At 51.9% G+C, this 15,000-nt stretch overlaps 1 protein-coding gene across 4 annotated transcripts in view; it reads right to left on the bottom strand.

Annotated features, from left to right (window-relative positions):
- rasal2 (RAS protein activator like 2) overlaps positions 1–15,000 on the bottom strand; it is a 70,923-nt gene that overhangs the window by 22,873 nt on the left and 33,050 nt on the right. For 3 of the 4 annotated variants that reach the window (XM_083690338.1, XM_083690339.1, XM_083690340.1), the window contains exon 4: positions 3,597–3,706. In XM_083690338.1, the coding sequence (XP_083546464.1) occupies positions 3,597–3,706 (110 nt within the window). Of the gene's footprint in view, positions 1–3,596; positions 3,707–12,518; positions 12,795–15,000 lie in introns of those variants that run through there. The other variant, XM_083690341.1, reaches the window with a different exon arrangement.

Raw genomic sequence — 15,000 nt, 5'->3', positions numbered from 1 at the left:
GGCACCATTGTGACAGAGACAGGTCAAGGGTCGGGGGGAGCAGACACACACTGAAACCAACACCAGGCTGAAGTGTGAGTCACAGCCCGGGCAAACACACTCACTCAGCGACCTTTGACCCCCTAGAATGACTCATCCCATATCACTCCCTCCCTCCGCTGCCTGTGAGGGCCCTTCTGGTGCTACTGTATGACACCTCACCGAAAAGGGAGCCGTAGAAAAGAAACCAAAACATGATCGAATCATAGACGCGGTCGCTGTTCTATTTACGGTTTTACGACTTGAGATTAAAGGGTAAAAACACAGCCGTGAGCTGGGGACTGAGTCAACATGTCAACAACACAGCTTCTGCTTTTTGAACGCTGGGACTTTGACAGAGAGAAGAAAAACATTTATTCTGCACAACCTGGAAAAGAACATCTATTGTACTCTAACAGTAATGCACACACACAAGCACACACGCATAAACATACACACACACACACACACACACACACACACACACACACAGGCGAACACACACACACACACACACACACACAGGTGAACACACGCACGCACGCGCACGCGCACACACACGCTCACTGCGGGTTGACATGGGATATGCATCCGTGTCCTGACCTCTGTGAGGGGAGTGTACAGGGCAGAGTGGACCTCTGTGAGGGGAGTGTACAGGGCAGAGTGGACCTCTGTGAGGGGAGTGTACAGGGCAGAGTGGACCTCTGTGAGGGGAGTGTACAGGGCAGAGTGGACCTCTGTGAGGGGAGTGTACAGGGCAGAGTGGACCTCTGTGAGGGGAGTGTACAGGGCAGAGTGGACCTCTGTGAGGGGAGTGTACAGGGCAGAGTGGACCTCTGTGAGGGGAGTGTACAGGGCAGAGTGGGGGAAGCCATGGGAGCCATTAACACAGCAGTCAACACGTCAGGGCACTGGATGAAGAGCACTTTACTACAGGAGGGGCTGGGCCTCTCAAACCACTCCTGACTTAATGTACACGGTCTGATGAGATGGGGCAGAGGGAGGGGGGGGGGAGGGAGGGAGGGAGGGAAAGGGAAGGAGGGAGGGAGAGAGGGAGGGAGGGAGGGAGAGAAATATGAGCGGGGGTTAGAGAGGGAGGGGGTAGTGTGTGAGAGAGATAGTGAGAGAGAGAGAGAGAGAGAGATAGGGGGGAAAGGAAGATAGACAGAGAGCGAGGGAGGAGAGGGATTTGAGAGAGAGAGAGAGAGAAGGGATGGAGAAAGGGATGGTTGTACTGGATGTCCACAGAGAGAAGAGGAGCACAGGAAGTCCTTGTCAGCTCTTTGTCATTCTCCTTCACCTTGGCAGTGAGGAGGAGGTGTGTGTGTGTGTGTGTGTGTGTGTGTGTGTGTGAGAGTGTGGAGGAGGTGAGCCTCAAACGCCTTGCTTTCACTCACACACTACAGCAGTCCCTCTCTTTCCATCTCTCCTCTCTCAGTCATCACGCCCCCCCCCTCCCCCCCCCCCCCCTCTTCATTTCTCCCCCGTCTCTTTCTTCATTTCTATCTCTCTTTCTCTCTCTGCCCCAATCTCTTTCTCTCTTCTGTCTTTCTCTCTGTCTCTCTCAGTCTCCCCCCCCGTCTGTGTCTCATTCTCTCCATCTATCTCCCTCCCCTCCTCCTCCCCTCCTCTCCTCCCCTCCTCCTCCTCCTCCTCCTCTAACTGCCCTGGGTGCCTGCATTTATATTGCTTGCGGTGTCAGCATTATCCTGGACAGAGAGAGAGAGAGAGAGCCTTCACCGTGACCCAGACCACGAGCAGTCAGAGGTGGGGGAGGTTAGGGGAGCAGATAGCGTAGCTAGCAGTCAGGGGGGGTAGGGTGCTGGGGGAGGTTAGGGGGGTAGTTACCATAGCTACTGTTGAGGGACGCTGGGGGAGGTTAGGGGGGCAGATAGCGTAGCTACTGTGTTAGCACTAGCAGTCAGAGGTGGGGGGGGGGGGTGCTGGGGGGGCGGGGGAAGGACCTGTGCTTCAAAGTGAGGGCAGGAGGGATGGAGGGAAGGAGGGATGGAGGGAAGGAGGGATGGAGGGCAGGAGGAGCGTATAGACCTAACTCGACCCAGTTTGCTGACAGCCAGCCAGCCAGCCAGCCAGCCAGAGAGACAGAGAGACAGAGAGACAGAGAGACAGAGCCCTGTGTTGTTTCTCTAGCTCCTATATCCATTATTTGGTCTAATAAATAATTTGCACCGGAGCGTCCGGCTCTTTCTGTGGTTTGCGGGTCACCTGCCTGCCGGCGTCTCACCAAACCCAAACCAGGGCCTGCGCTCCATTTGGATTTCTTTTCTGCCAATATATGAACACGTTCATATAATAACACAGCTTGATAACCAGATACCGTATGTGGGATATCACGTATGTGCTGCCGTTCTGGACGAAGTCTCTCTTGAAAAATAGATTATTTTTGATTTTTTTTGTTTTTATCTCAAATGAGACTTACCTGGATAAACAAATGCTCAACAAAGCGTGTTAGTTAGTGTGTCGACAGAGGACAGAGAGACCAGCCGGCCTGAGGCACAGAGAGGTGAGTCAGCAGAGGCAGTCAGGCAGAGGCAGAGGCAGTCTAGACTCCTGGGTGAAAACCTGATCAATACAACACTTATCATTCAACAAATAAAGGGCTTCTTGAGACTTTTCAGAAGTGGAAGTTGTTGTTTTTCTTTTCTTGCAAGTGTCAAAACTTGTGACAAAAAGCCCTTAGAAAACGGATGGCATGGATCTGAATATCAGTGACGATGTCGTCCCCATTCCTGAGTTATAAATATCATCAAAAGCATCTCCACTCTTTCTTCTTCTCGTGGCGGGCCTTTGAGGCTCCTCCCACGCTGCCTCTGATTAGCTCAAGGTTTTCTTAGACATCACACACTCTTAACAAGTAAACACACACACACACACACACACACTACCGCACACACACTACCGCACACACACTACCGCACACACACACACTACCGCACACACACGCGCGCATACACACACTCACGCGCGCACTACCGCACACACACGCGCGCATACACACACTCACGCGCGCACTACCGCACCCACTACTGCGCACACACACACACACAACACCGCACACACACACAAGCATACACGCACACACACACACACACACAATCAGAAGGCCCCCCTCTATCCCAGACCTGCTAGAACAAGAGTGAACCAATGACCTGCCAGAGTGAACCGATGACCAATCAATGCTGACAGGAGTCGACATGAGGATTAGGTCAGAAGATCGTTGGTCTGTTAGTCTGGTCTGAACATCAGGATTAGACAGGAAGACAAGTGGATGTCAGAGCACTGACACACTGTCTGGCTAGGAGACCATTGAGGTCCATAGGTTTTAGTGGGTAAAAAAATAAAAATAAAATCGGGCCTGAATAATTGCTGACGATCATAACGCTCTTAAATTTTTTTTTTTTTTTAAACTTTGTGCGCTTTAAAGACATCAAAGGCACATTAAGTATGCGTCTTAACCACAAAACACAGCACAGCGATTAATTGTTAAACAATTTAAAAAAAGTGTTAAAATGTGTTCGGGGGAGGGGTTGGGGAGGGGCTCGTTCTGGGGGTCTCACCGGCACTTTGAAGGGGGAAGAGTTGGGGCCGTCCACGGATATGTTCTTCTCCGAGCTCCCCAGCCCCGAGATGCTTCTCCTCCTGGGGGAGCGCTCAGCAGACACTTCTACTGGAAGGGGGGGAGAGGAGAGGGGGAGGGGGGAGAGGGGGGAGAGAGAGGGAGGGGGGAGAGAGGATGAGGGGGAGGGGAGAGAGAGAGGGAGGGGGGAGAGAGAGGGAGGGGGGAGAGAGGATGAGGGGGGAGAGAGAGGGAGGGGGGAGAGAGGATGAGGGGGAGGGGAGAGAGAGAGGGAGGGGGGGAGAGAGGATGAGGGGGAGGGGAGAGAGGGAGGGGACAGGGAGGGGAGGAGAGAGAGAGAGAGAGGGGGGGGGAGAGAGGATGAGGGGGAGGGGAGAGAGAGAGGGAGGGGGGGAGAGGAGAGGGGGAGGGGGGAGAGAGAGAGGGAGGGGGGAGAGAGGATGAGGGGGAGGGGAGAGAGGGAGGGGGGAGAAAGAGGGAGGGGGAGAGAGAGGGAGGGGGGAGAGAGGATGAGGGGGAGGGGAGAGAGAGAGGGAGGGGGGAGAGAGGATGAGGGGGAGGGGAGAGAGGGAGGGGACAGGGAGGGGAGGAGAGAGAGAGAGAGAGAGAGAAGGAAGAAAAAAGAAGAAGACATTAGACCAGGCAGTGTTTCTCGTCTCTTTCTCGTCTCCCACTTCATCAGGCCGGCTGCCTTGAGTCCTGCAGCAGGTCTGAGTTACACAGACAGGAGATGAGGAGCAGATGATGACATCTGGGACAGGAGAGGCCAGACGGATGGGAGTCACTGCTGTGGAACACCAGTACATCACACACACACAGACAGAGACGTGGCCATCCAACACTACATCACACAGATAGACAGACAGACAGAGAGGGGGGGGGGAGAGAGAGAGGGAGGGAGGGAGGGAGAGTTGTATTCGTGAAAGAGAGACAGAGAGAGAGAGAGAGAGAGAGACAGAGACACAGAGAGAGAGAGTTACAGGGAGAGAGAGGAAGAGAGAAACAGGGAGAGACAGTGAGTTGTATTTGTCAGAGAAAGAGAGAGAGAGAGAGAGAGAGAGTTACAGGGAGAAAGAGAGACAGAGAGAAACAGGGAGAGAGAGAGAAAGAGAGAGCAGATGTTTTCCTCAAAACATAGCCTACAGTCCCAGGCGTCTGTAGTGTGGCCCCCGAAAAAAACACAAACGTGCATCGAATTAAAGGACCGCTTTACTCAAGTAAACGGTTAATCCTCATAGAATATATATATATATTAAAAAAAAAACTAAAAAAACATCAAAGAATCAACTGCTCTGTGCTTCAGAAGCCTGGATTTACGCCGTGAGGAGGTCATCCATGTCTCCTGGTTCCCTGTTCTACTGCTTCTTCTGTGAACACGGTCGAAGAAATAAAACATCACAACGTGACTGTTTCTCTCCGCAGCCTCATTATTGCTGCTCCGTTCTGACAAACCACTCTGTCCTCTGTAAGGTTAAAGCTATCTGTGTCAAGGATGAGAGTTCTGCTGGGCTGGACCCACATCTCTCTCTCTCTCTCTCTCCCTCTCTGTGTGGGGTGGTCTCAGCTTACAGGGCTATTACCATGGGACCCCCGCTGCTAGCCTGCTAGGCCCCAGCAGAGCCTGGGACCGGAGTACCCTCCCTGCCCGCTGGAGAGGTGCCAAGCCTGGGTCAGGTCCAGGCCCTCAACTGGCACGGAACCTTGACATTTTTCCTCCTCCCCTGACGAGCTGGTGGTGGTGCTGCAGTACCAATCTGCTGCTTCACCAGCGTTGGGCAGAGAGAGAGAGAGAGAAAGAAGAGAGAGAGAGAGAGAAAGAAGAGAGAGAGAGACAGAGAGAGAAACAGAGAGACATAGAGAGAGAGAGAGAGAGAGAGAGAGAGAGAGAGAGAGAGAGAGAGAGAGAGAGCCACGCCACGTCTCGTCTCCCAAACACAGAAATCCCAAACCATCCGTCACTTTGAGATCTCCCTGGCTGACATCCAGGAAGCAAATTGATCTGAGGGCTAAATTTAGCTCCCTTTTTTTCCAGGCAAACGGAGGATAAGAGACTGAATGGCTGATTTCCCTGCTTTCTTCATCACACACGACCGTCGTGATGTTCGGCGAAAGGAAACCTGTTCAGAACACCAAGACAGACACACTAGCTAGCACAGTAAACCTCGACAGACCCAACTCATAGCCCAGGCCTAACACGTGGCGTTGCACTCCCCACCTAAAACCTACTTGCCTCGTCTTAAAACGGTAATCCGTCCCTCCTATTCAACGGTGGAGCCAGTGATACAACAGAGTGGTGCGGTAGTCAGCGTTTTATGAAAAAGGCTACTTTGCAAAGTGCTATATCAAGTTCTCCTGAGCTCGGTCCGGCCAGTGTCTCTGGCTGCCGGTCCTCCCCTTGGCTCCCCTGCAGCCCCCCCTGAGCCCAGCGGGGAACGCTGCATGCATCATAATTCAGACTCACAAAGCCCTCCAGGGAGGGATGGAGACACAGAGAGAGAGACACACACACACAGAGAGAGAGAGAGAGAGAGGGAGGGAAAGAGGCACCGGCCCCAGAAAACTTCATCCTCTATAGCCAACTGATGATCTACGAGCCATCTTAATGAAGAGAGATAGAGAGAGTGAGAGAGTAGAGTGAGAGAAGAGAGAGAGAGGGTGAGTGAGATAGATCGATAGATAGAGAGACAGACATAAACAAATAAAACAATTTAAAAAAAACTAAATTAAAAAACCCCCACAAACTTCATGCATATTCCTCTATACCGCAAAAGATCCATCTTCTAAACTACGGCCAAACAAACAGCACAAAGTCAGAGAGGATCGATGACACCACAGCATCCTCCTCCGTGTCTGACAGCAGACATGCTGAGGCATCCCGACCGAGTCTCACAGAACACGGAACACAGAACGTAGAACACAGAACACAGAACACAGAACACAGAACACGGTCTCGGGTCTGAAGGGGAGCTGGACTCTTGAGGTCAGCAGACGCCGGTGGAGCGGACGACTGCCGGTGGCAAAGACAGAACTTCACTCCCCACATAACGGCTTTTTAACGACGACACACACACACACGCATGCATGCGCACACACACACATACACACGAGATTTGAGCCCGGATAATAATATATTCCATTTCAGACAGAGATAGAGAGGCTGATCACAGAAGCGAAGGAGGAGAGAGAGAGAGAGAGAGAGAGAGAGAGAGAGAGAGAGAGAGAGAGAGAGAGAGAGAGAGAGAGAGAGAACAGGTACCTCGGTCACAGCTGTTCCCCATCCTCTGAGGAGGAGAAGGTGGACACACAGGGTCAGCAGCCGATTGGCTAAACAGACACCAGCGCAGTCAGCCAATGAGGCAAAGGCGTCCCCTTGTACATGTCCGTCTCCTGCGGTGCAAAGCCATCGCCATCGCCATCCCAGTCCTCGGAATTAATCACTTTCCTGCAGTCTGGCATCGGGCACATCCCACCCCAACACCACCTGCTCCCTCTCCTCTTCCTCTCCTCTCCCTCTCCTCCTTCTCTCCTTCTCTCTTTCTAGCTCTGCCGCTCCAGGAGTCCCCCCCCCTCTCTGAAACTCCCTCCCCTATTTCCCTCTCCCTCTCCCTCTCCCTCTCAGGCAGCACTTCTAACCTTCACTTCATCAGCCTCTCTCTCTCTCTCACTCTCTCTCCTTTTTGGCATCCCAGCGAGAGGAAGAGATTTTTACCGCATTTATTCAATCAATTCCTGTAACTGCACTCCTCTCTTCCTCTCAGCAGAACTGAGAGTACTTCGCGCTCTACGCTTCTCTCTCTCTCTCTCTCCCTCTACGCTTCTCTCTCTCTCTCTCTCTGTCTCTCTCTCTTTCCCTCTCTCTCTCTGTGTCTCTCTCTCTCTCTCTTTCCCTCTCTCTCTCTCCCTCTCTCTTCCTCTCTCTCTCTTGCTCTCTCCCTCTCTCTCTCTTCCTCTCTCCCTCTCTGTGTGTGTCTCTCTCTCTCTCTCTTCCTCTCTCCCTCTCTGTGTGTGTGTGTCTCTCTCTCTCTCTCTCTCTCTCTTCCTCCCTCTCTCTTCCTCTCTCTCTCCTGTAGCATCTGCCGGGCTCTGGTGCAAAGCAGACGCAGCGTCTCTCTCTCTCACACTGGAACCACAGGACCAACAGGACCCATTTACAGACGTTAGCTTCAAGGCTAATTACAAAATAACTTTTCCTCTCCCCTCCTCTCCTCTCCCCTCCTCTCCTCTCCTCCACCCGATGTAGGACACAACTCTGGGGGGTTTTCCTATTACCAGTGTGAGGGAGAGAGGGACAGGAAGAGGGGGAGAGGGGGAGGGAGGAAGGGACGGGGGGGTAAGTAGAGGGAGAGCGGGATGGGGAAGGAGGGAGGGAGAGAGAGAGGGGGGTTAAGTAGAGGGAGGGAGAGAGAGGGGAGAGGGTAAGCAGAGAGCGGGAGAGAGAGGGAGGGGGAGGTGAAAGAGGGGTGAAAGAAGGAGAGGGAGAGAGAGAGATGGGGGATGATGGGACAGATGAACCGGACAAGGAGAGGTATCTGAGGTCTGCTAAATGCCAGACTAGATCCCCTGGGCCAGTCAATACTAATTCAGCAGGATTACAGCCAAGGTGCTGAGGTGTTGAATAGGTTCCCAGACCATCACAAAAAACCCATCAACCCCCCCCCCACCCCCCCCCCCCAGGTTCAGAAGACAAGGCTGCTGGGAAGTTGGGGGATGGCAATTGAAGACGATTTGAACGATTTGCCACAAGCTACAGTCAAACCCACTTAGGCTGAGAATAAATCAGGCTGGGAAGATTGGAAAATGTCAAGTGCCATTAAAGTGTGATATTCGGCAAGAGCCTCTCCCTCCGCTCAGCAGAAAGATGACAAAGCCCTAGTTAATAATGCCCACTTACATTAAGGTCTAGTGGGCAACGTTTCTCAGCGCGAGACCCAGAGAGCCCGGCCAAACAGAACCAGCCACCTGAACCGGGCCACACATCCCATGACTCGGCTATTCTCCCCTTGGTTCTAGAACCCAGTCGGCCGGGGAAGTTCTAGAACGACCCGGCAGTGATGCAACGGTATCATAACCATCCCCGTTCTCCCGGAACACCGTGTTAATGCACAGCCGCCGCACGCAGCCCGGGCTATTCGCGGAGAACAAACAGCGCCGGCCCCTCCGCGAACACGACTTTCCTCCTAGCCTCCGCCCGCCACAGCGCAGCGTGCTGTGACAGCACCAGGGTGGGCGTCTCGAGTTAAGCAATAACCCGCTGCCGAGCTGCGCTCAATAATAGCCCAAAGTACTGCTACATTATGAATTATTAATGACCACACACCCTCCATACTTCATATCAGATATCGCCAGCCGGGCGAAGCGGGTGCCTAAGTGGCTGAAGCAGCCGCGGAGGAGGGTATTTTTTCTGCGATCCTAATCTCTAATCCGGGGAGATAACGAAGCACTGAACGAGCCCAATGATGTCGAGACACAAGGCATTTGCATAGTAATGAGGGGAGGCTTTTCCATGTGATGGTATATTTAACCTACCCCTCAACCACGGTATTATCCCTCTCTGTGTGCGCGGCTTCTGTTTAAGTGACGGTGTTTAAGTAAAACCTGCTCAGTCTGCAGGCACTAACAACTCATACAGAGAGATGATTAGGACCACCTAAAGCTGAGCGTTTGGATAAGAATCTCTAACATGTCTTCTAACATGCGGGGGGGGGGGGGGGCAGAGGGTGGGGGGGGGCTAATTTCTCCATGAGGCAGCCTATGCATTTTAACCCCCCCCCCCCCCCCCCGTTATCAGTTAACAAGGTATTGATTTCAGGAAGGGCTACACCGAATCAATTGTTTAACCGGATTTTCAGGAACAGATGCAGCAGGGGGAGGTGGGTTGACAGTGTGTGTGTCTGTGTCTGTGTCTGTCTCTGTGTGTGTGTGTCTGTCTCTGTGTGTGTGTGTCTGTCTCTGTGTGTGTGTGTCTGTGTGTGTGTCTGTGCATGAGCATGTGTGTATGTACGAGTGTGTGCGAGACTGTGTGTGTGTGCTGCAGCATGGACCCCCCCAACCAGACTGTGAGGACTCCAGTGCCTCAGACAGCCTCGGAGCTGTGACCTTGACGACCATAACGTTGTAGATAGAGGCTGATGACATAACGCTGTAGATGGAGGCTGACGGGGGAGGACGGTCGGCTGGCCAGACACCCGGGTCTCATACCTCTGGTCCGTTCAGCTTTACTGAACCCCGTTGTGGAGAAACATACACAACAAACTATTGATTCTGCTGAATCTAAAACTAAATCTGGCTACAATAACCGCAGTGTTAACAGTGGAGTGTTTAGAGTCACCAAAACACCATGACGACGTACGAGTGTTATGGAGTTCAGGGGAGGCTGGTGGAGGTAGAAATCGGAGGACGAGCTCATTGTAATGCATGGAATGGAATCAGGAATGGCATCAAACACACACACACGCGTTTTTTGAGACCATTCCTGATTCCCTTCCATGCGTTAAACACACGTGTTTTGATACCGTTCCTCATTCCCTCCCGTGCGTTAAACACACGTGTTTTGATACCGTTCCTCATTCCCTCCCGTGCGTTAAACACACGTGTTTTGATACCGTTCCTCATTCCCTTCCATGCGTTAAACACACGTGTTTTGATACCGTTCCTCATTCCCTTCCATGCGTTAAACACACGTGTTTTGATACCGTTCCTCATTCCCTCCCGTGCGCTACAACGTTGCCGTCCTCCGTTTTCTACCTCTGCCAGCCTCCCCTGATGTTTCAGTGTGACTACGGGTCATAGAGGTTTAACTAACAGGATGACAGAGGTTTAACTAACAGGATGACAGAGGCAGCAACACCACAAATCAATGCCTTCATTCACAACCCCTACAGAACTACGTGGGTAACCAGTCATGTAGCGATGACACACACACACACACACACACACACACACACACACACACACACACACACACACACACACACACACACACACACACACACACACACACACACACACACACACACACACACACACACACACACACACAACACACACACACACACACACACACACACACACACACACACACACACACACACACACAAACACTGGCTTCACAGTTCAGCGCCAACACACTGCCTTGTAGGCGTCTATTTGCAGAGGAGTCTGAATGGGGAGACGTGATGTCACAAAGGCTGGAGTGTGAGGAATGTGTGGAATGTGAAAAGGAACACACTATCTGTTGTGTTCATCCCCGTGTGTCTAATCCAGGACCGGCGGAGACACACCTGCACACCGCCGGGTCAGGGAGAGGATATGGGCGACGCCACAATGTTTGACTCACACGCACACACACACACACACACACACACACGCACGCACCACAGTTGGAGGTTCTAGACAAAGACATTTAACTTTAGACATTGTCATAACTTGTAAACAGGATTGTTGACGTCTACGCACTGACAACTCGAATTAGGCCAATTCATATGAACTGTGTTTTTACATAATTGCTACATCTGAATGTTTTTCAAACATTAAAGCACTGAAGTCCTCAAATCCATCCATCCATCCATGCAGCCCATTCATCCACTGAAACCAAAATAATCCATTCTCATTGGTTGTCGCCAGAGGTTCTGAATGGGGGCCATGGGACGGGGCCATTGTCCAACTGTCAGATAAGATGATGCGGTATCACAGAAACTACTCACAGAATTCCCTTCAGCCGGGAAACCTGTCGGAGGCCGCAGACAGAGGCGGCGCCGTGTGTGTCGACTGCAACCATGCGTTAAAACTATTTACATGCCATCTCTGTTTCCAGGTAAACACTGTGTGTCACCTGCGTTGGCGTGAACACTGACGCCTTTTCATTTAATACCTGCCTGATTTGTTTCAAGGTGTGATCATGAGTTGTCTCAAACTGTCAAACTCTGGTGAGAACACGGATCTGCGCTTTGACGGAGAGCGTCAAGCGTTCAATTCCGACTCCATGTGACTCAGAAGCGATCTGACGGTTCCGCTCCGTCTGTCGTCAACGCTCTGGGCTACGATCCATACGGCATCTGACAAGTTGTCACACAACTTTTGCTTCCATAAAATCAACATCTCTCCAGAGAGAAAACACTCGTTTTCTACACCCTGTTCCACTTCCACGACTTTCATGGGAATCAAACAAATCAAACAAATTATGTATTCATTTCTGCTCAGTTTTATTCTTAGGGCACCTTGTTTTTCCACAGTCTACACGGCGGTGCTATAAGCCAATAGTTGCTACTTGGCTAAATGAAGGATAATCTCAAGGACACTAAACTGGCACAGTCAGCATAATAACTAAGGACAGCTGTGCTTAGAGCCAGCGTTGAAAATATAGGCTAACAGCCCCGGTGTCCGTTAATGAGGGGGCAGCCAAGTGGACACATTGATCCGCTATGACAGCTCAGCAACTGTTGTTCGAAACCGATGTCAGACGACCCACAACAGGCGAAATAACCCCCCCCCCCCCCCAAAAAAAAATACCCTAAATAAAACAATGTGAGCGATTGATGTGACCTCAATTACGTGTTTGTCAACACGCTACAAAAGTAACAGAAAAATGCGACATATCGGCAAGGGGTGGGGGTGGTGGGGGGGGGCGTAGCATGTTAACGTTTCTGACAGCTCCAATAATAAACACGACTTCAACGTGACTGAAAACAAATTCACACACACAACAGTCGGGAGGTAAATAAATAATCTATATACCCCTCGGGAGGAGTAACGGGAACTGGTTGATGTTGATGGAAAGGTTTCACGTTTCGCAACCAGCCCCCAACACCACTGACCAAACAAATGATACATGTGGCGCCGGAATGGCACCATAACTTTTGTTTTTGTAGCACAAGTAAAAATGTATTACTTCCAGAAAACTTACCCATGAAGAAATCCATAGTTTGTATTCCAGCAAGCAATCACATTCCGCTTTAGAAATCAGAACGTAGGCTTGTGTTTTCATACGATCTCTGGGAGCTCTCTCGCTGTTTAATCTCTTCCTTGGGTGCTTTATTTCGCCTCCCTCAAAAGACACTGTGGAATGCAGAAAAGCCTGCACCCAAGCCAATGAAACCCACGGCTTTCTCTTCTCCTCTATCAGTCTTTTCAAAAGAGGACAACAAAAGAAGCCCCCTCCATCTGGGAGCCCCCCCACACACTCAAGACGCGTGGAACGTCCCCGGGGAGAAGCCTAACCGTTCCCGAGAGGTGGCGTGGGGTGTGTGTGTGTGTGTGTGTGTGTGTGTGTGTGTGTGAGAGAGAGAGAGAGAGAGAGAGAGAGAGAGAGAGAGAGAGAGAGAGAGAGGGGGGGGGGGGTTCTTGTATGGCCAGGGTACATCATTTACTGGACATTATCATGCGTCACGTTCGGTACAGTGTTTTTAAAAGTTTAAGACGTTCTTCAACACGCACCGGTCGTATAAAATCACATCTCTTCGTACGACTCTAAATGGAAACTTGTTAGAAGTTCTACGAATCCCACCAACACGGCAGCGTAATTCCCTACGTTGCCTCGGAAACGTTGTTAAAAAAGGCCTCGATATTAAAGGGTGACACGGTTCTCCTTCTTCTGTTAATCTTTCACAGGAATAACTCACAGCCTTCCCGTATCGCTCGTCTCATGTCGGTGACGCAACAACCTCAAGTTTCATCTGTCTCACAGAAGCCTGACTCAGGAGGGAATTAACCCTGTAGGTATAGTCTGGAACAGGTGGAGTCGGCCTAGAGGACAAGTCGAGTAAATGCTACAATTTAAAATCTATAGCCTCAAGGCCTAGCCAACATGAATCAACCGGAGGTGAAGGTGTCCTTGTGAAATGTTACTCTGTTGATGAGTGAATGCACCGAGGGAGGCTGGTGGAGGTAGAAATCGGAGGACGGGCTCATTGTAATGCACGGAATGAAAGTGGGATGATATTAACCACTCCCTGATTCCGTTCCGTGCATTCCAATGAGCCCGTCCTCCGATTTCTGCCTCCACCAGCCTCCCCTGGTATGCAAATGTCCCCAAGTACATGTTTAACTCCTATCTCTTTCAGCACCATCACTCACATCCAGAAAGAAAAGGATGGACAGTATTAAAAGGAGGAATTATCTCCCCTGTTTTTCAGTTCGCCACAACAACATGTCAATCAACATGATTGCTGAATGGCCATAGAAACGTCAGCACAGGCCTGAAGCCTCACGGTGGAGCCACCTTTGTCAAACAGGAGAGTGGATTAACATATAAATAAGACCCCTCTGCCCCAATGGAGGGGCAGGACAGAGGAGGATTAGGGGGTCATTGGGATGAATGACTCTCTCAGTCACCAGGGTCCATCCATCCGTCCATCCGTCCATCCATCCATCCATCCATCCATCCATCCATCCATCCATCCAGTCTTCTGGCCATCAGCTACTGTCACAATACACCCAGCCCAAGAACCCCCCCCCCCCTCCTGTTCCCCCTGACACCCAAGCCAAGCCCCCCCCCCCTCCAAAACCCTAAACATATACCCCCCTCCCATGGCAACCTCCCCCCACCCCAGATCTAGCCATCTCCCCCTCCTCCCCCGCCCCCCTCCCTGTGTTTGAATGCCCTTAGTGGCTCCAGGCCAGTTGCCCCCCCACCCCCAAGGCTCAAGCCCACGTCGTGGCCCTGGGGTCAGTCATTCCTCTGTCCACTGGGATGGAGGGACGCTGGACACTGAGGCTTTGTGTCTGTCCACACATTCCCAACTACACCTACTGATCTACACAGCAGTCAGCAGCAGCAGCAGTCAGCAGGACACGCTCCACTGGCTGCAGGGCAGGGAGGCTGGCCCATCATCCTACAACTGCCCCATCATCCTGTTCTCCCCCTGCCCAGCCAACAGCCCCCATCGTCCTATTCCCCCTGCCCAGCCAACTGCCCCATCATCCTATTCACAATACACCCAGCCCAAGAACCCCCCCCCCCACCCCCTGTTCCCCCTTACACGCAAGCCAAGCCCCCCCCCCCCCCCCCCCCCCAAAACCCTAAACAGATCAGTAGGTGTTGGGAATGTATGGACAGAGACAAAGCCCCCAGTGTCCAGCCCCCATCATCCTGTTCCCCCCCCCTGCCCAGCCAAGAGGCCCATCTTCCTGTTCCCCCCCAGCCCAGCCAACTGCCCCATCTTCCTGTTCACAATACACCCAGCCCAAGAACCCCCCCCCCCCCATCCTGTCCCCCGTGCCCAGCTCAGAGCCATCTTTAACGGGCCAGTGTACAGGTCAGAGAGAGTCCACGCCCGTCCGAGGAGAATTAACATCTTTACGTCCTGATGATGATGATGATGATGCTGCTCTCTGCAGCAGCGGCTGGGTCACATTCTCTGAAGCTCTGCGGTTGCATAACGGCCGCG

Source organism: Argentina silus (genome assembly GCF_951799395.1).
Source record: "Argentina silus genome assembly, chromosome: 18".
NCBI classification, from domain to species: Eukaryota; Metazoa; Chordata; class Actinopteri; order Argentiniformes; family Argentinidae; genus Argentina; species Argentina silus.
The sequence above is the reverse complement of the archived record's forward strand: the minus strand, read 5'-3'. Positions and strand labels throughout refer to the sequence as shown.